The sequence below is a fragment of the Neolamprologus multifasciatus genome, chromosome 6, assembly GCF_963576455.1.
Source record: "Neolamprologus multifasciatus chromosome 6, fNeoMul1.2, whole genome shotgun sequence".
In the NCBI taxonomy this organism is placed as follows: domain Eukaryota; kingdom Metazoa; phylum Chordata; class Actinopteri; order Cichliformes; family Cichlidae; genus Neolamprologus; species Neolamprologus multifasciatus.
This window is the reverse complement of record NC_140444.1, coordinates 16232852-16260527: the sequence shown is the minus strand read 5'-3', so window position 1 is coordinate 16260527 and position 27676 is coordinate 16232852. Positions and strand designations below refer to the sequence as shown.

The following is a 27676-nucleotide window of genomic DNA, read 5'->3' as shown; positions in this document are numbered from 1 at the left end:
ATGGGAATAGGATTATGAAGTTGAGGGTGCCCGAATGGGACTTTCCACTATTGCCAAGGATCAGGAGACAGCTAACTGGCTGGCTGCCTGATTGTAGCTGATTAATAAAAGCTCCTGCTTACAGAGTGGCCCCCAAAGAGCAAATGAAGGGTTCTGTATACTGGTGTAACATGTCCTTTTGCATGCAGTGTGTTTCTTCTATTAAGGGAGAAATTCTTGTTTAAGATTGACAGACAGTTTCAAAAATCCCACCCGGCCCAGATGGCTACCTTGAAAATGTTTCTGAGAGCCAGATTAACTCCACCATCCTCACCCCCAGCCTCTCGCAGCTCACCCTTTCCCTCCTTTTCTTTCTGAGATTTAAAGAAAATAAGTCTGGGGCCTCCCCTTGGGGCAGCCCAAGCTCGGGTCCATTTGCCAGCTATTATAGATCATAAATCTCTGTGGTGAATGGAACCGCTGCCATCAGTGGTGCAGGGATTTGATTGTGTTTTGGGGAGAGCTGACCTGAGGGCAGGCCTGTAGCAAAAGAGAGGAATGAATGCGAGAGAAAGACAGCCTGGGGAATGGCTCATTAAACAAATGTTTCTCCCCACTTTTTGTTCCCCTTCTTATCCTGTGAGGAGCTGCTGAATGTGTTGAGCACTGAAGGGACGTTTGATAGAGGGTTTGGCCTGGCTATAATGAAGGGTTCTCACCTCGTTGTAAAGGGGAGGTTTGGGGAGAAAAGGTCACTAATCTCCATCTTTGTCTCAGCGCTGACCTGCCTGTGCCCTTTGCCTGAGTGACATGGATGCTCTGTTATAACTTTGTTGGTGTATGTGTGTGTTTGACATGAATTTTGACTTCTCCATGCCTCCTGGCAGATTAGCTCACATGTGTTTGTCTGTAAAAGTGACATTTGTGCTCTTGTGGTGTAAAAGCTTTCTTCCTGGCCATGTCTTGTCTTGCGTGTCCAGTTTGTGTCTTTGTTTGTGTGTTTAATTGTGTTTCCATACATGCTTTTCTCCAGTGTGAATGCTTTCACAAGCACAGACGGGAGGTAAAGTGTTTATTTGAACACATGTTAGACAGCCTGCTGAGGGCCATTCAGCTGTCTGCTACAATCCCCTCTGCTTCTGGAAATGTCCTGGGGGCAGTACAGCTCTCTCTCTCATTTCACCCATCTTTTAAACTATCAACCAGTCTGTCCCGCTCCATATTGCCTTCTGTCAGACAAAATCAAACCCCATCCATACTAATGCAGATAACTCTGAAAGCACATCTTTTTCTTACACCCACTCGTGGATGTGAAGGCTTAAATTTGAGTTTTTCCCAATTCTTTCTAAAATGCAGGTAATAGTATTTAAGGAGAAAATGTTGCAGTTTTTTGTTTTGCATGGATTAATGCCATTCTGTCAATGATGCACTTAGGATCTGCAAAAGTGTTTCTTGGCATGTAATGTGTAATTTAATTAGCAATGTGCTTTTTGCTGCTATACCATGTCCCCCTCCATAAGCTTGTTGCCACTGCTGCCAAAGTTCACATGACATTGGATACTCTAAACCCCATGTCAAAAACCACCTGTAGATATCCAAGCATACATCCAAGTCTACACATGCTCGTGACTAGAGATCAATATTGGTAAACCAGCTTTTACCATCAACGCAATTATAATATGTAACTCTGAATTCAGTGTTCAGTACCTTACGAATGTCACAATACCAGAAATTTAGTAGTCGGTACGAATACCGGAAGAACTGCAAGATTCTTGATACCCAGTTGGATACCAAAACAAAACAATCATCCTGCGGACACAAACTCCTTTATTAAAAAGTCATTTTAAAACACAGACATGGTGGAAAAGTTTACAATTTTTAAAGTATATTTTGTTAACAAGGTTAAGATGGTTCCTGAGTAACCTACAAATGTTACATTTGCATTACATTAGCATAAGAGTTTAAAGTTTGCTATAAAAGTTGAGCTTACAAGGCCAAGAAAGATCACATTTTGTTGCTGTGAGTTGAAACTTACTCAAACTGAATTCTTTGAATAGGTCTTGGGTGCTTCGCTACATTGGAAGTACTTCCGCCCAACATCAATTGCATCTCGCCTTTGGTGAATCAATTATGATCCCTTATTAAACCCCCGTTGAATCCATAGTACTTGTCATGTCGGACCCCAACACACGCACACAGACCAGGGGTATAGTGACAGCAAACTTATTTTATTGTTATTGTTCACTGTGGTTTCGGCTTAATACACGGGACACAGATACTCCCGCTCAGTGGTCACTCCACTCTCCCTCCTCGACTGTCACTGAAACATAAAAGAGTCACAATCAGTCACTCGTCCCAAACACCTGTTCAGCCCCGCCTCCGTGCTGCCCCGGGAGCTCACCGTGCCACCCCTCCTCTGCAGCGGGCCAGAGACCACATCCACACCACAGTACTGTCATTGCAGATTCCGCCTTTTTTACCAATAATTTGGAGCAGAACCAATGTTGAAATCGCACTAGTCTTCTTCTTCTGGATGCAAGGATAGACTAGACCACTTGTAGCTGTACGCTCCCTCCTTCAGTCCCAAAAGACTGGAACATACCTTTACCCATAGGTATGTACTGCCTCGATACATACCTATGGGTTGGGACAACTAATGGTACGACACATATCAGTTCAGGTGACATCCCTACAGCAGTGAAAGTTGAAAGCTGTAAAAAGTCTTACATGTGATTTGCAGAACGAACTAATAAGCTAAGGGGTGTTCTATTTAGGCCAGTTTCTGCTCCGTCTGCAGGCTGCTTTGTAACCCACCTCCACCCCAGCATCATGTGTCAGTGTCATCTTTGTTCTCATTGATGCGATTTATGTTTTGTACTGAAGGGGTGATCCCAGAGCCATACATTTAAATTGGTCCTAATTGAGCTGTTTTAATTCATATAGTAAAATCTTTACAAAAACTAAACAAAACCTAAGCATAGTACATGAAAATCACAGAATCCAATCACAGAACTCTATTGAACCCATAGGAATAACAGTAGTAACACTCACCCATGGTTAGTTTGTTGTCTCATTCACACTTGGTTTATCAAAGTTATTGCAACAGTTGGCTTCCATGGAGTAAGCTTCATCCAACAAGTAGCACCGCAGAACTTGGAGCTAATAAAATATAGAGCCTGAATTGTAATGTCTCCCCATTCAGCATCTGTCAAAGAAAACTGCTGATGATATTATGACTGCATCTTGTCACCCACAGACCAAAGTAGCTCTTTGTCTGCAACAGCTTTAAACCAGGAAGTAATGTGGTTTTAAACTTTAAGGGTACATAGGCTTTGTGATTTAACAGTGCAATGAAGTGTGCATCTAAGGATGTGTTAATGGATATTCGGGGACACACAGTTGGTATGCAGCCCTCTTTTGTGGCGCTCGGTGATAGATCTCAGCTGTCTGTGCAGTGAGCTGCTGTGATGTGTTGGGAATTAGCAGAGATGTCGATGGGACAGATACTCAGCATGCTGCTGGGTGATCAAGGGTATTGATACTGTGTTACCCAGAAACATTCAATTTAGATTAAGCTGCTCCAAGGTGCTTTATAGTTACATGGAAGTGAGTTTTCTTATTAAGATTATTTGCTTAAGGCAGAGTGCCTATGTTTTTTCTATTCGGTCTTACTTAGTGAAGCAGAATAAAGAGGATGCCAGTATTTACAGCAGTGAGTGGCTGCACAGAAAAGAGAGGTTGTACAATTTCACACCTTCAGCAGAAACTAATATTACAGTGTAGAGGTTTGCTTAGACCCACTGAACACAGGTTGCACAGCATAACAGCTCTACAGACACTATTAAAATCTAGAGAGTCCATAAAAATACAAAAAACTGTGGATTAAATATAGACGGAGACACTTTAAAAAAGCTACTTTAATACCACCTTAAGCTTTGGAGGAATGAAACACCAATTATCATCTTATCACCATGAATAAACTGACTGAAATGATGTTTCTGACATTTTTCAGATATCTAGCCTGATCTAATGTTTCACTTGTATGTCTCAATCGTATCATAATGATACCATTAAGCGGATATTTGCACCATTGCAATTGTAGAAAGGTTAAATTTGCAATAAGCATCCCACTCAGGCAGGATTTCCTCCTCAGCCTTAAGTAGACGAGGATCTCTTAATAAACAGTGTCACCTGGGAACTGTACTTATTGTCATTAATGATAACTAAATGTGAAACCACTCCTGTAGTTTTGATCAGGGTTTACAGATGAATTAATTGTGAAGCTGTTTCCGTCTCAGTGTATAGTTGTATGTTTATATGCTATCTCCATGCAGCACAGTAAGATGTCTACAGATTTAAAGTAATACCTTTGCGTCTGACACCTATCCATATACTCCATCTGTGTGTGCACACACACGTACCCACTGAAGACATCTTCACGTGGATCAACGTTGCCTGGTTACCGGCCAGTTGGCAAGGGAACGGTGACAGCCCATGCTAATTTGTGATGGCCTGAGATGACTCTGTTCGTGCCTACGTGTCTGTGCGCGCGTGTGTGTGTATGTGTAAGATCAATGAAGGTTTCTGATCTGTCAAGTGAGACAGGTGACCCAGCAAGGCTTTGATTTGCCCAGACACAACAGCAGACTCTCTAAAATCAATTTATGTTATAGCAACAAAATGAGCAACTTACCTGACTTAACTCAAAAAATATATTTGATACCGAAGTGGTCCTAAAAGAAGTAGCAGTGCATAATTCTGATCTTTTTTTAAAAGATTTTTTAATTAAAAGAATAAAATGAAGCAGTGTATTTTCACATATTCTTATTTGCATACTTTTTGATACAGAAATATGTACTGTGTCAGAATTGGCTGTTTCATGGTGAAGTAGACAGAGTAAAAGAAGGCGAGCGGAGAGAGTATATTAGACTACGCGCAAGAAAAAGCAATTACCTGTGGACGGCTACGTGCACTTCCCATCACATAGAACAAGAAAGCAGTGGAGAGAGGAGAAATGAAGACAAAAGGGAGCGGAAGCTGTATCAGGGAAAAAAAGGAAAGGAAAAAGGAAAGAGTGGAGATACTGTGGCCGAAAGAGTCTGCAAGTCAGCTGTCTCTGTGAGAGCTGATAAGCCTAATCTGAGTGAATACAGTTTTGGAAGTAATGCCATGCATTTGAAATTTGAAATTTTTATTTATTTATTTTTTTTGGGGGGGGGGGGGGGGGGCTGATAATGAGACTTTGAGTTTGAATTACTAGGAGCAAGGGATGACATGTCCAGGTGCAACCAGCTGCTCCGCCGAGTGAACTTTAGCTTCGGTCAGAAAGTTTTTCTATTTGGACTCTTTCTCGTCTTCTAAAAACAAGAGAGTTGGTTCAATTTAATGCTCAAACTTAAACATCAAGTGACTTCACTTTTACCATACACAGCTCTGCATTGTTCTTGTATTATTTGTCTGAGTATTTCTTTTAGAAAATGACCAAAATTGCTAAAAAAAAAAATCTGTCTGATCTATTGATGTATACACACACTCTCTGAGCACTTATGAAACACCTGTGTAACCCTGTTCTATTCAATATGAGTGTTACGACCCTAGCTGAGACTACTGTGATTTATACCTGTGTGGGTGTCTCCTGCCTTAAGTGCCACCCTTCTGTGCAGCTGCCTCCAATCAGCAATTAGGCCAGGAGTGCTTAAGGCCAGAGCTTCAGTGCCAGAGAGCCTTTTTGTTTTTTTTTCCAGCTTGTGAGCGATGTGTGTGTCTGGACTTCTTACCCCTGCTCTGTGAAGAAAGGCTGTTTTTGACCATTTAACCTTTTTGATTCTTTTGTTTTTTGTGCAGCTTCTAGACATTGTTGTGTTTTTACTTCTTTTGATAGTGTTAGCTCCTTGTCCTTCTTTTCTAGTTTAATTGTTAAAAACAACTTTTATTTTATTGATATTTTTGCCTCCTGGTCTATTTGTCTTCAACCTGAACACTTTGAACAAGCAATGGCTTACGATAAGGTAACATCCAGTAGTAGAAGCCATACAAATATGTATGTAAATCCATGGAAAGTTATACATGAACAGGTACAGGTACATGAACACACAAGCCTGTAAATATACAGGTAACTGCACATATCCATACATACATATACATGTGCCGAAGGTAAAAAGAGAAACAACTTTTCATTCAGTTTCTACTTGATCTGATACATACTGTGCATGTTCTATACATGGATTTAAATTGTACGTTATTCAAAAGTGCAGTGCAAAGCTTTTTCTTGATGGTGCCATAGTTTCAGTCCTTAGTTTGAAATACACTTTTATTTTGAATTAGTTGACAAAAGTTGAGAGTTCTGTCCTACAGAACTATCCCGTATAGCAAAACACTTTTGTAGATTAGCAGGTAATGGAGTAGATAAGCATTATCAATACATTATCATTATATAACACATTACTTTTGTTCTTTCCCCACTTCTCCTGGTTTTTCAGGTGAACGTCACAATGAGGGAGGACCTTAATGTTACACCATTCTGCCCACAGACAATCAAAAATCATACATTTGGCCAGTATGCCCTTCAGGGTCATACCCTTGTGCACCTCTGGCCCGCTCTGCAATTGTTAGGTTGTTGCATTTATGTTGTGACTATTTTTATGTGTCTGTAGTTTCACCAGAGAGCAGACATAAACAGAAATAACTGTTGTCATCACTAGTAAATGTTTTGTTTACCTCGTCAGCAAACATGATAGAGACGCTATATTAGCAATAGTTTGGAATATAATGTAGTATATATCACATATTTATGTTTAAGTGACTTTATTTATTTCTCACACTGTTTTTCTACACATCTTCTTCTGCGTCCTTAAGTGGTTTGTAAAATGCCAGCCTTAATAAAATTGACATTTGAATAATTATTGTTCTTAATATTATTATTCTGATTATTATATGTATTTCACATCCCCCGAGCTTCTTGCATGCACTTCTCAGTGATTACTCTTTTGTCTCTCTTGTTGCTCCTTTGTCTCTTACACTCCAAAGCAAAGTGGCTTCATCCTGCTCTCTGTCCTACAACAATCATCTTTTTGTGCTACAAGCTCGGGGAAATAACAAGTTCAAGTGTGCGTTCTGTGCAACACTTGCCCCTCAGTGTTTCACCCGAGTTTCCCAGGGGAAAACACCGCTCATATTCAAGCATAAGTAACGAGGTAAAGAAAGTGGAGTGGGTGAGAAATTGTTGGTCCTGCTATTTAATGAAAGTGGGTTGTAATAGAAAGCTGTGCTGGGACAAGAAAGGTCCTCCCTCAGCTTGTTGAACATGCTGATGTAGGCTCTGTCACATTGTTGCTTAATTGACTTGTTTTGTGCCCAGCTGAAGGTTATTGCATCAAAAGAAGTAATTTTATCAGGCACCTGGAATCTGTAGTACTTTCTGTCCTGCAAGCTTCCATTTGTAGGCTACAATCTGGACATTCTTTTAAGTATTATAATTTTAAACTTCATCCTCATGTTATTTTATCACGACTTAGCAAGAGAAATGTTACCATTATCTCAAAAGATCAAAGTCTCAACTGGATAGCCAGCTTAACCCCCATCAATGGTCAGCATATTTCTAACTTTTAATCCTTTTAATCCTTTCCTGAGTTTCTTTGCTTTATTTCTAGCTTTTCCCTTGTTTTCTCTTCCTTTCTCTCTTCTCCCTTACTCATCTGTGGCCTTGGCCTTTGAGTCTTAAGTTTTTATGGCTGCATTAACAGGCACTGCTTGGCATTTGGGGGGCTATTAGAAGTCTTGTTGAGTCATTAGTCATGCGTTCGAAGTGTGATGTGGGCAGAGCACTGGCTTGGCCAGCGGGGGCCGTGACATGCATGGTGAGCTGGTCTCTATGCGAGCCAGACGGCTGACCTTTTCCAGCAGAATCCTCCACGACAAGAGAGGTGAAGTCTGAGAAATTAATGGTGTGAAACTGTGGTTGCTCATCACATCCCTTCCTTTCACGACTCGCCCCGCTCTGCTGTCGTCTTGTCACTCAGCCTTCAAGTGACACCGGCGGATGATCCACCTGGGAGGAGCAGAGAGGTAATGGATCTTCCTTTCTGTGTTTATCCCAGGTGGAGATCTCTCCCCAGCTGAATGCTTTCAAAGTTCATTTTGAACACGGATGATAATGAAACTGAAAAGAGGATCTGTGTGACAGCAAGACTAAAGCGAGTCATCCAGCTTCAGTGTGAGACGAGTTGACTTGAGCTGATTGTTTTTCCTTCATTTCAGTAAAAAGTTCTTCCCTTTGAGGTTTAAAAAAATAACACATGCACAGCAGAGCATAATTAAAGTAACGATTAGATGCTGCTAAATTCTTCTGCTCTGAACGGTGTTGGTTTTGTCTGGGTAACTGAATTTGTTCTCTGTCAGAAAACAATGATACGACAAACGGGCTACTGACTGGTAGCCCGTCTGCATCAGTGCCTGCCTGAGCTGGAAGCTGTCAAACTGGCCCCAGGCTGTGGGAAAGATTAGAACTGCTGATGTCAGACTGACCGACGTGAATTTGGCACTTTTTACTTCGAAAGAGAGCTGACTGCTGTGCTGTCTTACATGTGTATATATGCTTTACAATGTGTGTGTTTGCAAGGCTTTGAACCTTTTGGTAAATGAATTTTCAAAATAATGAGAGTTATTATTGATGTTATTGATGTGCATTTGAGCATACTTGCACCAAGACAAAACTTCTGAAAATGGTGATCACGTTTGAAAAATACTTAATTGTTAAGTTGTTATCCAATTATTTCCTTGTAGTGTTAAATTTAAAACCAACAGATAAAATTAAGGATGCACGATTATGGCCAAAATGATTATCATGTTTAGTTTGTTCAGTATTGTTTGTGGTTATTTATCACAATTATTCTTCAATTGTGTTGGCAAAAAATGTTTTCATTGCATTGTCATGTAAACACTCCTTTCACATTTTCATATCTGTACAAATCTTTGCATCCGGATAACATCAACACCACACTACTCTTACATTAAGCTACATACCTGTTAATTAAAACAGGGTGTTTATTCACCTTGCCTGTTGAAGTGTTTGTACATGCATGATGCGTATGACTAAAATGCACACCGTGTTCAGTGGGCTCCTATCTTTGGCCATTGGTTGGTGATTTCAGTAAGTTTTGTCAGCTGTACGGACTCACTTTTATGGACATCAGAGTTGATACTGGATGATTTAAGTAAGTGACCAATTCATAGGTTTTCTTGATATTCATGCATTCATTATACTTATACAGTTTGTGGTTTGTTTTCAGGTGGCTGAATAAGCTCATTGTAGACACAACTCTACAGCACTTTTTGCACATGATTAGTTCTCGGTTAGCAACACTTGGGCTAAATCAAGCGCTGTTGTTTGGAAATCAAAAGTATTTCCAAACAACAGAGGGTGATCCATTTGGAGGATAATCTCTTCATCTTCTCTTATGTAAGACATTTCAGTTTTGTTGTATATTTGTCTTTTAATGTAATTTTGCTCATCCACACTCGTCCGGAAAAACTCAAGCTGTGTGATGCAGGGAGCAGCTGTGACTGGCACATGCAGGGACAGGTTAAGGATCTGATTTAGGGAGTGCCTCATTAGCTTTTGCTTTGAGTTTAGCATGCATTTTCAGTGTCTCTCGGTCACGTTCATTTAATTGTGGGAAGCCAAAATCGTGAACATTAAAATTCAATGAACTGTGCAGCCAAAGATAAAGTATATTAACAAAGGTGTTGATAGTAGCTTGTCTATTAGAACATTGAAATGAAAAAACCCAAAGGGCAGAGAAAAAATCAGGGCATAATAAAGTAATCACCATAAATCATTAGGATTCTGCATACTACACATGTGTCATGGCAATTTTGTATATGTGGTTTTGTGTTGCTAAAGGGAAAATATGGAAAAATGCCTTTTCAAATGCATCACTTCGCATGGAAATGGCCAGAATTGGTGCAAAGACACACACATCACCAACATGAAGATTTTCATCCATGATTACTCATAGCCCCATAATCTTGACTGGGGTCTTTTGGGTGATGTCAGCTGTCGGTCTGAGTGTTTGACTTTTCACTTCTCCGTCGCTGCTCCGCCTCTACCATTAAGGGTTGCCTCCCGCTGACAAGCTGTCGGCTCCACTCAACCCGAACTAGTCTCCTAAATTAGGCTGGGTCCTGCTAGTGGGGCTTATGACAAGCTCTAAAACCACAGAGCGTCTCCCAGCTTACAGTGGCAATAACTCTGATAATGTACTCTTTCAGCTGGACTAGATAATGCAAAAAAAAAAAAAAAAGCAAAGGAAATAAAAGAATGCGAGTGTGTGAGAAAGATGAAAGAGAAGGCAGAAGAAGGAAAAAAATCACACAGGGAAACCCCTCCTGTTGTCAAGGTCACATCCTGAAAAGCCTGATTAACATGAGAAGGTGAGTGTGTTTGAGTGGTTTCAGTTGTAGGGTCTGAGTAATGGCCAGTGAATGAGGTGCCGCTGGTTTTGCCTGTCCTCCCTGGTGCTTCAGTGTAATTAGCAAGGAGACTAACAAGCTTTAACGAGGCGGGCTTTTTATTAGAACTGCTAATTGCTCCATGCCAGGGGAATATTCAGGAAGCACAGGGAAGTGGAATTATAATACTTGTGTGTTGAGTGTGTGTGTGTGTGTTCAGCTCAGAAAGGCAATAACACTCAAAGACTGTATTTAGACAGGAATCTACATGTAAAATTGTTCACATGCTTATTTACATTCCTGTTTTCCCTTTTGAATTTACATGTGTATTCCATGTTTATAGGTGAGGCAAATTAAAGGAAAAATTAGCATCTTCAGTTACCTTTGCGTATTTGTGCTTGTGTTTGGGTGTGCTTAAGTTTGATATAACGCTCTAATCAAACTGAGATTTTCTCCCAATCACTTCACGTTTCAAATAGTTGCATTTCCTTCTCTTTGCCCTGACTGAACTTTGTTAACTCAAATTATAAGGTTCTTTTTAGCTGACTCTCATTCAGGAATTTCTTTTTCGTATAAACTTGTTTATCTGCATGCCAGGCCTCAGTAATCATTCTTATCAGATTCATAAGTTAATGAAGAATATTCATTGGTTACTATGATTGATTTGAATAGGACACAGCAAGGATCTCCTGGTTGTAAATCAGCTGGCCAGCTGTCACCTTTCTGTGTGGAGTTTACATGTTGTCACTGCGCCTCCCACAGTAGAAAGACATGCAAGTTAGTTTTATTAGTGATATGAAGTTAGTGTCAGTGTGAACTTGGATGTGAATGGTTGTCTGACTCTCTGTGCTGGCCCTGCAATAGACTGGCATCCTGTCCAAGATGTACCCTGCCTTTTACTCATGACAGCTGGGATAAGCTCCAGCTACATCAGGGCCACGAAATGGATGAGCTGTTAAGGAACTGGATGTTTTGAACAAGCTCTGATTTCCTGAGAAAAGTTGCTTGATTTTTTAATTTTTAATTGCTGATTCTGATTCCCTCTAGACTCCATGCACACATATTTTTTAATTAATTACAGTGCTGTCCTCATACTCAGTGATCAAACATGTCATGTAGTCTTACTGAGACAGATTTTGAATCTTTAACAGGGTGTCTCGGAGTTTCTAACACCAGCAGCTTGAAGTTCAGATGCTGTTTTTACAAAAGTCATTAGGAATGAGAATCTGCCAGCTCGTTAAATTGCCTTTTGTAATGTCAGCCACAGTCAATTAGCCTGTCTTGGCTGCTCTGCCTTCATGCTCCATCCTTCATGATGTATTACATATAAAAATACTGTAACACTTTATATAAAAACCTATGCAGTAGCACTGCTCTAAATCAGGGGCATTAACATATAAGTGAATGAATCTGAGTACAGGTATCTGGGAGAACCTCAACATCTCCAAGTGTTTTACAGAAAAGCAACTTGTTCTCTGAAAGAATTTAACAGGACACGGTAGAATAGCCTCATTGCTGTGAGTTGTAATGAGATGTTTGATTTACTGTAGAAAATACAAGACGCCAGTGGCTGGATAACCAAAAATCTTGTTTTGTCTGTGGGTCAGCAACTCGAGCAGGCAGAAGCTGCTTTTTTTTGTACTGCACAGTCCTTAAAATAGCAACAACTGAACACTGTCTGACTGTGTGGTATGATTGTAGGTAATTATATTGCTGAACAGGCTGCTTGCTGATGGATTATGCCACACCATGTATTTAACTGGAAGGAAGTAATAAATGATACACTGTATGTAGATGTAATATATATTTTTCCTTAATACCCCAAATAACATTATTTAGGTAAAAAATAATTGAGCTGAGCATACATCTGCAGAGCCAAAGTTGTATGTTGACTGTATTTACATGCATTCTGCTCTCTAATTCTTCTTAATATCAAATAATACTACCAAAAGTAAGTCTGCTGCGTCCTAAAGATAGTGTCTATTTTTAGCAATCCCTCCTTAAAACCACCTGCAGTGTGTGGTTGCATACACTCAAACACATGTAATTGCATTCTCAACCTGGATGTGCTGCCACAGCGCGGTGCTTTGCTACTTAGCCATAGTCGTACCTACACCACCAGGAGGATGTTATTCATGTTTGTTTATTTCCTCCCGTCCTTGTCCATGTGCAAACCTTTGCAGCTTTCAGGTAATCCAGGTACTTGACAATTCTTTACATGGGATAGAGTGACATTATCAATGGGAAAAATGACTCGTGCGTGTCATTCCATCCCAGTGAGACAGGTCACACATGTCACGCTTGTTACTGCACCAACCCGTATGACTGAATGAATTGTTTTCCAGTGTGAAATTAGCAAGCTCTGTGGTGATGCAGCTTCAATTTCCTGTCCTGTTAGTTTGTTTCACCACATTTCTGAAGTAGGCAGTGGGAAAAGAGTGACTGTCAGAATGACTCACAGCCTACATTTTGTGATTACATGCTATAGTATGAACTTCTTCCTGCAGAGCCTCCAGGGTACATCCTGTCTAAAATGTAGATGAGGTTATCAAAGATTTTGGCAGTCTGTTTTCCGCTGATGTTGCATAAATCATACATAAGTTTACTGTCAGCAGTGGAACAACAGATCTCATTTTCTTCGGAAACAATTAAAAAGGTTTTGTCAGACACAGAATAAAAAGTTTTCCCACTGTGTGCAATTATCCCATTTCAGCATTCAACACATCAGTTCTTAACGGCTTGACAGCTTATTAACTGTTTACTGATGTACAGTTGTGGTAAGACATACACTCATTATGGGCATGAATGTCATGGTAGTTTGGGGCTTTTAAGGCATTCTTTGAACTAAAAATAAGTTTTAATGTATTTTGGGTTTAAATTGGGATACATACAGACCCAAATATATGCATATATCCCCCACTAATATTTGGTTTAATCTCTACTATCAGTCTGCACCGAAATCAGTCAATTTTGGTAGCAATCAACAAGCTTCTCACATTGGCAGTCAAATAGCTCAGTCTTTGTCTCGTCGGACCATAAAACCTTTCTCCAAAAGGCATTTGGCTTGTCCATGTGGGCAGCTACAAATTTCACTCGAACTTGGAGGTGTGGGTTTTGGAGCAGGGGCTTCTTTTTTGATCGGCACCCTCTCAGTCCATGGCGATTTCAAACTGTCTTCACTGTGGAGAACGACGGTGGTGTTCCAGGAGTTTCTAGTTCATGGCAGGCTTGTGCAATTGTTGGCTCCTTGGTTGTTCCTGAATATTCTAACCAATTTCCTCTCATCTGAGGGTAACACTTTGGGCCTTCTACAGACCTTGGCAAACCGGTGATACATCAGAATAACTTGAACTTACATACAATTGTTTGAAGTGGTGATGTTGAAATCTTAAATTGTTTAGAGATAGCTCCAAAGGATCTTCCCAATCTGTGCAGATCTAGTATTTTTCACTGAGTTCCTTGGATTCTCCAATAGTTGTGGATATTGGTTAATCCAGTGAGTGCTGCTGTCAAAGAAGAACTGCCAGTTGTAGTCAGACATGATCACTAGTAAGCCTTGACCTTGACAGGTTAAAAGGCACTGTGGAAGATTTAAGGAAGTCGATGTATGTATATATTTGAGCTTGTTTGTATGCATTTGACCCTGAGTGGATTCGAGAAAGTCCAGAATAGATTCAAACACGTGCACCCAGTTCTTGTTTTTAAAGTGATTTAAAGATGTTTTTCTAACCAAGAAAAGCAATCTTTAAAAGCCCAAAATTACCATGACATTTATGCCCAGGATGAGTGTATGTAAACTTCTGACCACAACTGTTGGTGTAGCAGGCGTTGAGTGGCTCTGTGATGTAGTCGTTTAAACATTAGCCTTACATGTAAAAGATATCTGGTTTGAGATCAGCTTCATGAGGTCAAAAACTAGTGTACTCCTAGTGCCGGTCCCAGGCCCAGATAAATGGACGTGCTGCATCAGGTAGGGCATCCTATCTAACAGTCTGTGCCAAATCAAACGTGTGTGTCCATCTGCTGTGGAATTTCCTTGGGAAATTAGTGAGCAGCTGAAAATACCCATCACAGGTGTAGCAGGATTTGAGCGTGGCCACCAGCTGTGGTAGAGCAAGATGATTGTTTGGACGTCGTCATCTGTCCAATTTTCTTCTTCTTCTTAGCTTGTGCTTCTTGTTCCAGACACCATCTAATTAGTAGCTCACGACTCAGAGACAGCGATTCAAAACAGTGTGGGGTCAATGTCAATGGTCACTGAAAAACTAAAAGGTCAGACAGATCAAGGCTTTCGGTCTTATGTTTTAACACAGCAACACAAATTGTGATCAATATTTTGGAATCCAGGCCCAGAGTACAGCAGAGGATCTCGGTGTTTTCATTCTTTTCAGCCACTTAAAATAAATGAGGGTTCGATTTTATCATCCTCGAGTTGTTTTGAGTATATTTTACACAGCCTGCTTTGTTTCTCCAGGCTCTCAATGCAAACTTAAATCCTTAAAAACAAGTCCCTGACCCTCACATGCTGCCTCCCCTCTGCTTCCTTAATATTCAGCTTTATGAAAATGAGGATGAAGACAAAAAGCCCTGCATTGTGTCCAAAATGCACCCCTCTGCCTCAGCATTAACACCCCTCACACTCCCCTCCCTCTGTTGTTTTCCTCCTCTTCCCCCTGACAGGCTGCTGAGAAGCCCTTAATATGAAGGCTCATTGGTTGTGAATGTTTTATGGTATTATGTCTGTACCAGGATTTGAGAGTATGTGTGTGTGTGTGCTTATTTTAATCTGAGAGATTTGCATCACACTCCCTTTGCTGCTTGCAAAACAGGCCTTATGAAGCAGAGAGAATAACATAATTATGAAAATGAAATGTGCTGGGATAGAAGCTAATTCAAATTCTAGATCTGGGAAATATTATTACACCACAAGCCAAAATGCATCCAACAAAACTCAAAGTTATTTCATAACTGCTAGACAGATGATAATAACGTCGGTGCATAATTTTAAAAACAGCATTAGTACATCTTTATGTGCAGCTCACACTCATTTCCTTTGCAAAGTGCAATTAAATGTTAATCATTTAATTCAGAACTTAATTAATTAAATTGATTAAATGATACACAAACAAACTAAACTTGCTTAAATGTGCCAGTTTTAGCTTGTGCCAAGAGTCTTGGTCAAAAATGTTTTTTGTGCGATATAATGTCCTTCTCTGTGTGGACCTGCATCAAAAGAAACGATCACTAATTGGAGTGAAGGAACTGGCTAAACCTTGCATGAAATTGCCATCAGTGGTCCATTGTTGAGTGTGTGTCCCTCTGCAGCTCCACCCCAGCAGTCTGCCCATTGACTTCAGAGGGTGCTCACTCAGCTATGAAGCCTGTGGTGTTGCAGGGTGGAGCGAGGAAGATGTTTGTGTGTGTGAGGAAAATAATGCATGGCTGTCTGCATCTGTGAGTGACATGGGAAGAGATAACAGGCATATTTATTGAACTATTTGTTTTTCTTCTGAGGGAGTTCTTGTATTTTGCTTTACAGTGAGAAAGTAAAGGGGAGAAGTGAAGGAGAGGTGCATGGATGTAGGGTAAAGAGGGTGTTGTGTGAAGGGGATAGATGGAGGAGGGTGATAGGAGGTTGATGGGGGGGGGGGGGGTTTGTAAGTAGGGTGGGTGTGAGATAAAATTGGGGCGGTGTGTGTGGCGGGGGTCTTGGATTGGACTGTAATCCTTTAGTCCTGGTTTGAAATAACCCTGCACAGTCTGGGACAAACAATATGACAGGGTCTCTCTCTCTCAGACACACACACACACACACACACACACACACACACACACACACACACACACACACACACACACTGAACATATTGCCTTGCTCACAGTGGTGAGACTGGCTTTGGCTGACGTTACTTCATCATGACAAAATGTCTTCAACGGGAGCTCACTGATCTGCAAAAGAAGGTTTGTTCTTACTTCTGTAGAGGAGAGTTTACATTTTACGCATTAAGTGAGATTTTTTTGGTGGTGCATAAATTAAAGAGAGCATGTTGCACTCAGCAGTGCAAGTTTGAGCATATTCAGGGGTGACTGTTTGTCTAATATTGAAAAATGCACAAATGGATGGGATGTTCATGCTTGAAATCCCTTCAGTGTGGCTAAATTAAAACAATTCTGCGAAGAAGAGTGGGCCAAAATTCTTCCACAGCAACGTGAAAGACACACTGCCAGTCATTGAAAATGCTTAATTGCAGTTCTTGCTGCCAAGAGTGGCACAAGTAGTTATTAGGTCTAGGGGGCAATTACTTTTCCACACAGCGCCTGCTAGGTCTGGATAGTTGTTTTTCCCTTAATTATTAAATAATTGCATTTTGTATCGACTCGGGTTGTTTTTGTCTAATATTAAAAATTTTTGATCGTCTGAAATATGTAAGTGTGACGAATACACAACAAAATAAGAAAACAGGCAAATGCTTATTCACAGCACTGTATGCTTGAGGTCATTAGACACGAAGAGCACTTGGCTCCCTTCTGGTGAGGTTACTCTTGTGGTCCTATTTTGTTTTTTCTCAGTGCTACATCTGGTAGCATTAAACTATGGTTTTTCTCAGATTGCAGTCACATTTCCCAAACATTGCTCACAGATATGTATGTGAGAGTAAGTAGTCACATCATCAAAAGTAATATTACTCATGTGATATTGAATATAATATTGAATAGTAGTAATGTCATTCCAAGTAAAATCAGTCAAATCTAAAATAAGGTTTCCATCTGATCCCCTCAGAACACATTTAATGAAGCTATGCAAAATTGTACTTTCCTACTATGAACATTTTTGCCTTTAAAAAAAATCAGACTTTAAATGCATTTTTCACACCTGAAAATTCATGTAGCTATCTCCTTTACATAAGAGGGCTCAAAAAGGCTGGAAAAATGAAGAAAATTCAAACGCACAACCTGATGTACTTTGAGGGTCTGTGCATCAGAAAATACTCATTTTGCATGGTTTCAATAAATCAGTTGTTGTATAAAAACAAAACAAAAACAGCTGATTCTCAGGGAATCAGATTGTCAGCCATTATATAGTGAAGTGGGAAAACCTATGGCTTATTTAAAAAATACAGACATCTGGACACTTTTCCATGCTACTTCCTTTTCTGCAAATGTACAGCTTTGTTGCAACTGTGCTGTTTTTCAACATTTGAGAACTCCATGCATTAATCGTGTGAGCCTCTCATCATGCTTTCTGTACTCTAAAGGTCTCCCTTACTATCTGCTGTCAGTCATTTCTTCTGTTTACTGTCAAGTGGAAAAAACATTTTCACAGGTCATCATTTTTTATATGACTTTATTACTTCCTCACGTTGTGATAGATTAAAATTGTCCCACTCGTCTTTACATTGTTCCTTAAGTTCAGTGAAGTTTTCAGCCATTTGTTTATGCACTGCTCTCCGCAGGTCTTGCCACAGCATTTTAATCGGGCTGAGATCTGGACTAAGTCCAGTTACATTTTCTTTTCCCGCCCCTCTGTTGTAGTTTGCTGGTGTGCTTCAGCTCATTGCAATTTCACATTTGATTTTGAATGCTTTGACATACAGAGGAATTCATGGTCATAGTGGCTACAAGCTGAAATCATCACCCATCCACCACTGTGCTGCGACAGCTGGGTGAGGTTTTTTTGTACTGCTATGCTGTGTTTCATTTTGGCAGAAAAATTCTGCTGTGCGTTAAAGTTTCATCTGTCCACAGGACATTGTGTCAGAGGTCTAGTGATTTGTCCAGGTGCCGTGTTGAGAGAGAAGAGACTACCAAACAAAACACAATTGTTTAGTCTTTTTTTTCTAATTCTTTTGTCATGATTTTTTTTTAACACGCTAAATGTCGTGATTTAGCATGCTAACTGAGGCCTGTAAAGTTGAGATGTAGCATTTGGATTTTTTGCATGTTCTCTGAACATCTGACTTAGAGGTCACTTTGCTGGGATTGTGGCATTGTGTTAACTTACGCTTGAATGCTCCAGACTAATAAACTCACACTTGCTGAATATCTGATCAAGTGTATTTGGTCATCAGCACTTGCTGCTTCTTAACCTCTTTATTCCTTTGCAAGTGAAGGTAAACTTTTTCAAAGGACTGCATAGAGTCCTTTCCCACGACTGCATGTGTTAAAAACATCTGTCGTTGTCTGATGAGTCAGTCCATAGCATACACTTTACTTACTATACTTTGTAGCACCGGCATGCTTGCTACACATGACTGCCTGCTGGAACGAGCTGTATTTAATTGTCTGCTGCCAGACGAACTACATATAAACAAGTTTCAGGCTAGATGCAAATTTCAGAGATAACACTGGCTTGAAAATGTACAAATGGACTTGCGTTAAATGAAAACTGCATCATCGCTGTTAGATAACATGTAAAAATAAAGACACACAATGTTAGAGAGAGCTAGAACTTCTTCTGTCTGTTGTCCCACCTGCTGCCAGACTGGCTGTGCTCAGCTTCTGCTAGCGCTGTCATATGGCAACCACACGTTTGCATACACACGCGCATGCATGCGTGCTGTAACTATATCTGGTTCAGGGGTGTCAAAGTCTGGCAGGCGGCTAATATTGTCTGAATGCCACATCTTTATGCATGGATGTGCACATTTGCAAATATACAGATGGAGAAAGACAGAGTTACATGTGCATACACACTCACATGCACAGAGGCAAGCAGAGAGGCAGCAACTGTCTTCTGTCTGAATCCACAATCAACCCAACATCCAAATAACACATTCAAGTCCTTTCTAGTGTAATTTGAGGCCAGACAGATATTGTCGCACATGGCTGTACCTTTTTTCTGTTTTTCTTGTTTTAGGGCGTCGTGATTTTTCACATTTCACTCAGAATTATTCCAGAAACACTGCTCACTTCTCTGCAATCAGAAAGCCTCTGTAAGAGGTCCTTCCTCTGGCCCCCTAAATGTCTGTGTGCGTGCATGTATATATGCATAGGCTGAGTGGCAACTTCACTATAAATTGGCACTTAAGATTTGAAGCCACACGGCACAAAGGAAAGAAAGGAGTGGAGGAAAAAAGCAGAGCTCTTTTACCATTTAAGTGCTTTAGTAATCACTGCTCTGAAGGTCTTTTGACATATTTGGATTTGTCAGAAAATCTTGGGTATGTTATTTTTCAGATATGTCTGAATGCTTCCTCTCATGAGCAAAAAGCAGCCTGTGGCTAAATGCGGTGCAGGGTGTCATTTCAAAGTGAAATTCAAAGCTGTTATAAGTTACTGCATCTCCACAGTTGGGCCTTTTAGAGCAATTAGAGCTCTTTTACACAAGATCTTCAAACCATGACTAAACCGCTGCTGATGGTTTTTAGGGTATTGATATTTGGCTTTGCAGAAAACTGTGCACGAGGTGAAACTGACTACTCTAGACTTTTTAAAATGTGTATTTTCCTGTTTGATATACTGCAAGTGTTGTGTCCATAAAGACACCATGTTTCGCTTGTCTAGTATTTTTCTGTCTGTTCTATTTAAATAATACTTTTAAACAGGTGATCACATAATCAATCAAATAATGAATCAATAATAATCGTTTGCATTTTCATATGTTTTTGTTTGCAGTATGACCCCGAGAACTCAGGCTTCATCAGTACAGAGCGGTTCAGGGACCTGCTGGCAACCCATGGCTCTGAGCTCGACCCCCACAAACTGGAAGTCCTGTTGGCCCTTGCTGATGGCAATGCTGATGGAAAGATCTGTTATCAGGACTTTGTCAACCTGGTGAGATGATTTAACTTTCTGTAACTCTGTATTATCCATAAAGATGGTTATGTGAGAAAATCCCACTATATCAGCAGTTTCTGAAATACTCTGTCTAGCACCAATATGCATCGACATGTCTACTTGAGTTACTGCCATGTGATTGACGGATTGGATATTTGCTTTGTGATCAGCTGAACGACTATACTTAAGTGTCTGGTGAGTGTCAAAGACTCAATACTTATGACTTCATGTGGACGTCACACCTTTTCACTTAATTGTGATGACATTAAAGCTTCCACAAACCCGAAGGCTAAAGAATGCAAGCAGTAGAGTACAACTCTAAACACTAGAGACATTAAAAAGACTGATTAAAAATTGTTCATAGTACTCTGTATGAGGCCAAAACTGTTTGAAGTATGGCCAAGACTCGTTAATTGTCTCCTAATGTGCAGAAACTGAGATTTATTTGTGACTTGTGGAACATTTTTTTTTTGTCACATCTGGAACTTTTTCAGCTTTACATCCACCATATTCCAAAATCACCTCAGCTACACAAGATTGCTCCTAATAGGAAATAACTCCCTGTCTGGTGAGAATTACCCCTCCTAAGGCTCACCTTGCTCCACTTACAGTTTCACCTTCAAACCACAGCCCTCCGCTGATTGTCCAAGGTCTCACTCAAGTCTCTTCAGCCTTGCTAGCTTCTTCATAACCTTTTCTTTTCTTTTTTCTTGCTGCTATACATCGTGGGAGACTCAACTGCTGACCCAGGATACTGTGAAGTGGTCTTAGGAGTAGTTATGTGGTACACAATAACTACTGGGTGGCTAAGGGATGCGGTGGGGGTGTACATCTCTGTACAGACTGTAGGGAATTCATTGTTGTCTCTGACTGTAAGAGAGTCCATCTCTCCCTGTCTCTCTAGTTCTTCGGAGCTGTTTATTGTGCCATACAGTGGGTGAGGAATGAGGCCTGTAGGAAGCTTGGAAAAATGTCAAAAGGACATTTTCTATTTGGTGCATTCATGTCACGTGAGAGCCTGTGGGTCATGGTGTGCAACTGGAAGTGGGACAGAAAGGAATGGAGGTCTGCGTGCGTGTGGATCTTTGTGTACAATATAGTGAAGTATAGTTTATACATTCACAGAGGCAGCACCAACAGCAGCTAAACACATAAGAGAGAAAGGAGTGACTCATGGTTATGGTAATAAGGTGTGCATGTTTGAGTAAAAAAATTTCAGATTTGTAAAGCATTTATCATCATCTTCCAGTTACTCAAATGTGAAGATTTCCTGCTTTGCACTGGTGGATTACAAAGGTTGACCATCTTTAGACATTTCCTGAGCTTTGTAAAAAACATAGTAAGTTTTTTTAAGAAGAGGTTTGTAAAGAAAACTTTACCTTTTACTGTTTTCACTTGCTAAAATGTTAGAATGTGTTACCTTGCTCTCTTTTGAATGAACAATTTGAAGATGTCAACACTTTGTGTGTTGACGATCAAACCAGTATGCAGCAGTTGAATTTCGATTACCTTAACACTAACATTGAACTGTTTCGATTGGTCAACAGTAAAAATGTTGTTGGTGGGATCCTTCACATGTGAACCCACAGCTCTGTGAAAAGGCTTGTGAAACATTATATGACTATCTGAAGAAATGCGTGGTATGTAAACACGCAGTCACGATGCTCAAAAGTACCAACTGCAAACTGGGAGCTTGAGGCAGAGAAGGAAGGACTGCAGCAAAGAAAGAGCAGAGTAGAGGAGTAGGGAGGAATAGTAGAAAAGGAGGCAAAGGAAAGGACAGACAGAGACAAACTGTGAGGGTTTTGTTTGTTGCGCCATCTCTCCCTTGCACCACAGCTCTTCCATCAGCGTGATTGTCAGTAATTGCCTGCTCACTGCTCCATCACAGTTAGCTTTCATATCACTGCTCGCTCGCTTTCTTCATCCTCTCTAACTCTTTACCTTTCCATCTGCCTTTCTTGCATTGAATAAACCAGCAGGTTCCAGCTCTTTATTTCTTTCTTTATTTTGTATGCTTATTACATTCTCCTTTACATTTTTCTCCTTGTATTTAACTCTCTCATACATCACTCTGATGTGTTGCATTTTTTTACAGCTTTCCTGGGCAGAAAATAGCTACGTAATGTGTTTATACTTTACAAAATATCTACACTTTTAACCACTCTGTTTCTTGCCCGAGTGGAATAAATTCAGGTAATGTTTATAACCTATGATGCGTGCTCACATGTCCTGTTTTGTGTTATGTATACCTGAGAGAGCATGAGCTTTATGTTAGTTTTTTTCTTCTTTTATGTGGACGTTTGTTTATGCTGGTGTAAGATCTCCCAACATCTTTTCTTTTTTTTTTTGATTCGACACAATCGTCGACATTCAGGCAGGAAAACACGTGGAGACAGTGAAACGCAATCCAAGACACATTGTGGAAATGCCAAAACACACAGTGGCATATGAGAAAGGATTTTCTGTTATGACAGTGGAAGTTGTTTTAATTGTTTCACTTGGCTTGGAAAGTAGTCCACCAGGAATGTGGACGGATGATGTTGTTTTGTGTGTTGCGGTAAAAGTTAAGCCTGGTTGAACTTTTTTTTTGTGTGACCACCTTGTGTGCGTGTGTGTCTTTGTCTGTGCTTTTTTAAAAGCCGCTCTGTTGATGCCAACATTGTGCGCTCTGCCAAAAAACTGAGGGTAATCCAACAAAACAGATGAAACTGAGGGCTGACCTGGTGGGGCTAACGGAGGCATTAAGGCATAAACTGCACACTACTATAGTCTCTTTTCAGCCTTCATCATATTTCTTTGTCCTTCTCTGTCCCCTTCTTGTTGTACTTGTTTCTTCCTCTGCCTCTTCTTCCGTCTCTTTTCTCTGATTGTATTTTCCACTGATCAAACAGAGAAATTGTCTCTTCCTAGCCGAACGCTCATCAGTGCCTCTCACCTCTTCTCTGCCCCTCTCCCTTCTCCTCTTGGCAGCGAGAAAACAGACAGAACATTATTCTTTCTTTTGTGCCTCGCAAAGACGAGAGGAATCACAGTTGCTTCACACGAAGAATTGTCTGTCTTTATGGGGCATGGCTGCCTGGGGGGGATGTCTGTGAGAGCGCTTGCTTCGGTGTGCGGTCTCGAAGTGGCCATGGTAACCTGTAATCATTTTCCCACAGTTCTCTGTGACTGATATAAAGGCTGAAATAATTGGCTTTTTTTGAAGTTTGTCTCCAAACAATGAGTCCTGAGACTCTAAAAGTCTCATTAAAAAGCGTCAGAAGAACTATCAGACAACTGTTCAGAGATTTTATTGTTTTTCTGATTTCGTGTATTTCTTCTTATCTTTATTTCTCGTGCCGTTTCTGTTAAACTGAGCTTAGCTGTGATAAGTGTCTTTGCTTTCAAGATGTAAACAAGAAGATAAGCCTGCTGGCTTTAAACTAAAATGTTCCTTCTGATAAGCCAGTGCTCGTACTTGAATAAACATCAATTGAAGCTTTCTTACACATCGCAATTTTGAAGCCAATTTAAAGTTGTAGCTTTTGAAGATCCAGTATTACCGTCCACATCTACCTCTATTGCCAACAGCTCCGCTGCCACATCACATTTATGTTTTTTTCCCCATTCTCTGCCCTTGCTGAAAACAATAACACTCATCCTTATTGCCTTAAAGTAGCATCTGCTAACTGACACATCTGGGCTTCCTGCAGTTCTAGAGACACAGACATAGCCGTAAAATTGAGTTATGGAGTGTCACATAAACAGAGCGGAGCTGGAAACAGATTGGGGGAGGAGGGAAAGACTGGGACCGATAGCCAGAGTGAGAGAAGGATGGAGATGTGGGACAAGAATCTTATGAAACACACAGCAAGTGCAATAAACGGCATAGAGACGGCTGTGATTTAGGCAGAGAGCTGGAAAGGATAAACTAGCATTTCTTTTGCCATCTATGCAAAACAAAGGGCCTTACTCAGTTACTCTTAAGATTTGTGCAAATATTTTTTCGTCTGGTTATTTGTGGAAAATGTAAAGATAATTAAGTGGCAGCTAAAACACATTCCTATTATTATTCTCACGTTTCTGATGTACTGTTACGCTCAAACAAAGGCTGCTGAAAATGGCGAAACATTTACAAATGCGATAAAGCCTGGAAACCCTAATTTCTTGTGAATTTTGCACCTTTTTTCCGTGAACGGGTTTGTGATGGACATGTTTGTTCAGCAAAAGATGTGTTAGCTTTTAATGCATGTACGTGTCTGTACTGTTTAATGTAGGGTGGCTGGCAGTGTTCATTATCAGTTCACTGCAGATTATTTTCTTAGTCAGTTAATCGTTTGACCTATTGGATATCATAAAAGTGTGAAAAATGCCTTTGTTCAGCCAACAGCACCAAATCATACACATTCCTGCTTCATTTTTTTTGTCCTTCGACTCTCAGCCTGGGTAGTTTTGAATGATTCACGGTTCAATATAATCCTTTTTTTTTTATCCTGGGCCTTGGAGCAGTCCCTCAGTTCATCGACTGCATGAAACAAGCCGTTTTATCTCCCTTGTCATTGCCTTTGAAGCAACTTTATTTCGATTGGCTGCCCCTTGTAAACAAAAGATTTGATCAGCCGGTGGGTTTCTGAGCTGTGTACTTGTGATGACCATATCGGCGGTATCTGCTCTCACAGATACAGCAGTTGAAAAAACTCTCTGATAGTGAGTTTTAATAATGATGGTTATAGTTAGACTGCGCATGTCCTCTTCAGTTTTCTTCCATTCTTAATATTTCTTCTTCCTCTTTTTATGTTTGTTTCGATAGATGAGCAACAAGCGCTCCAACAGTTTCCGGAGGGCCATTCTGCAGGGCAGCAGGCAGCTAAAAGGCTGCAGTCTCAGAGACGAGGCAGGCTTAGGACTGTCCCAGCGGTTGGTCCGCCACGTTGCCTATGAGACGCTACCCCGTGAGGTCGACCGCAAGTGGTACTTTGACAGCTATACCTACTGTCCCCCTCCCTGGTTCATCCTGGCTATCACCATCGCAGAGGTAAGTTGATGGAACATAAAATGTGATGAATCTTTTAGTAATAGTACATTTTAATATGAATTGACCATGATGCTTTTCAACGGTGCCCTCTCATGCACCTCTAGTATGATGTCAGTGTGTGTGCCTGTTATACAGTTGTGGTCAGACGTTTACTTACACTCATCATGGACATGATCGTTGTAGTAATTTTGAGCTATTGATTTCTCTGAGCTGTTCTTTTTCCAGGTGGAATGACTGTACGACATATTCTTTAGTATAATGTAATCTTTAATTGACTGCACAATTTTGAATTTAATTTGGATTTTCTCTAATTCACACAGGGTTAAAATTATAAATAAAGGTGCAAATAAATACAAACACAGCCACTAATATTTGGTTAAATGTCCCTCAGCAAGATGTCCCTGAACTAGCCATCAACAAGCTCCTGGCATGATTTTCGTTGGGTATTTGGACACTCTTCTATATTTAAATCTGTTTGGGTTTTGGGAAGATCATTCCAGAAGTTTAATGTTAGCCTGCTTTATCTATTCCTAAACCATTCAGTTTTTGTGTGTTTGCAATCATTGTTCTGTTGGGACACCCAAATGTGTCCAGGTTTCATCTTTCTTGCTGAGTGGTTTGCAACTTTTAGGGTCAAAAGAACACTTTTTGCCCCTTCTACCAAACAAAGGGAGAAAAATCACTGCACACGCAGGGGGGTAGTGGGTGGGAGGATGGACAATGGATGGGAGATGTAACCGGGAGAGGATAAATTTGTTTAAATTATTATTTCTTCACATATATATATTTTTTTTACTGATGTCAGCTGAGAAAAAGAGACTCACCAAAACTGTACAATGGAAGACTGAATAACATGTTACCTATTTGAGAAGTCTCTTTTTCTGCTGTGATATTGGGATGGTGGGGTCAGAATTTGGCATAAAGAACATAAAAGCATGGATCCATCCGGCTTTGTGTCAGTGGTGGTGGTGATATAATAGTTTGCCCATATAAGGCGTATATAAAACATTTAATAATAGGATAAACATACAGTGGTGTGAAAAAGTGTTTGCCGCCTTCCTGGTTTCCTGTTTTTTGTATGTTTTTTACACTTTAATGTTTCATATCCTCAAATTAAAAAATTAGAAAAAAAACAACAAAACACAAAATGCAAAACATTCAAAGCTTTGTGAGAAAGGGATGGCTCTGCCCCCCAAAATCCCCTAAAAAAACAATAGTATTTGATGTTGATGCCACCACTGATTTTTCCAGGTTAATTTGATTGAAACAATATTAAATCAGAAGCTTTTGCTCAACTCCTGTGAAATTACTGAAGTAATTTATTTGCATTGTTTCTATAATAATCTATGAATGGATTTGTGTATTTGTTATTCTTATCATAAATACTACAGCAAGTCACTTATTGTTTGTTCTCTGCTCTCCCAGGTAGCTGTGTTCATGTACTATGGGTGCCAGATGGACCGCTTGGTCCTGCAAGTGTCCAGTCCATCCTTCCTAAAAAGTCCCCTACCTTACCATCCTCAGCTACGAGCCCAGGCCTGGAGGTATCTCAGCTACATTTTCATGCACACTGGGTGAGTTCAAATCTAGTGCTTTTCATAACTTTGCCACCATTCAGATTTTCTGATCTTGGAAACAACTTGATGACATATTTTAGATGAAGTTATCTGCTACAGTGTGTTCATGTCAGCCTTTAGATCAAGGAGGTATGCTTGTAGCATTTTAGGTGGGATATGACATATTGATGAACACTAATTTGAAGTGCTGCATAACTGTGATGCCTGGGGGTCGTGTTACCTAAGGCATGTGATGTGCTGAAGTGAATCAGCACAAGTTACGCAACAGATTCATCAACAGAAATATACAGCAGTGATTTTTCGTTCAAACACACCGAGCAGGACAAAGAAGTAAGAGATGAGAAACGTAGTCGATGGATGTAGCCATTAATGTTGTCAATTCAGTGTCTGTGAAGTCACAAAACAAATGAACGCAGACTAATAATCATGTGGGATACTGAAAGAAACGGGTCCTCTAACAACTGTTTGTAGTTGGATTATTGTAACGTGTGTTATGTGTGCTCACATTTGAGTATAGAAAACAGTTGTATCTTTACAGGTACTCTTCACAAAAAAAGAGAAAACACCAAATATCAACTTGACAGATTTAATAAAACCACCTCTACATTTCTTCAGTCTCCTCCTCTCCTTCCCTCCTCCGCTCCTCTCCTCTCTGACTATATTATTATCTGTTCAGCTCAGGCCAGGTCATCCAGGTTTAATTACTCTTCTGGCTAAATGTAGTTTCAGGCGATAAAGAGAACTAATAAAATGGTAATTTAGTTAAGAGAACCTGGTTCAGTGCGAGGGCAGGGCTCGTGCACGGTGAGAAGATAAACTGGAAAGGATGGAGTTTAACACACCCCAATCACAGAGGAACTCACTGAAATGATTACGG

General features: G+C 40.3%; 1 protein-coding gene across 4 annotated transcripts in view; it reads left to right on the top strand.

Annotated features, from left to right (window-relative positions):
- Positions 1-27676, top strand: part of rhbdl3 (rhomboid, veinlet-like 3 (Drosophila)) — a 51263-nt gene that overhangs the window by 4738 nt on the left and 18849 nt on the right. For 2 of the 4 annotated variants that reach the window (XM_085161700.1, XM_085161699.1), the window contains 3 exons: positions 20044-20202; positions 24998-25222; positions 26648-26796. In XM_085161700.1, the coding sequence (XP_085017826.1) occupies positions 20044-20202; positions 24998-25222; positions 26648-26796 (533 nt within the window). The other 2 variants (XM_085161702.1, XM_085161701.1) reach the window with 2 other exon arrangements.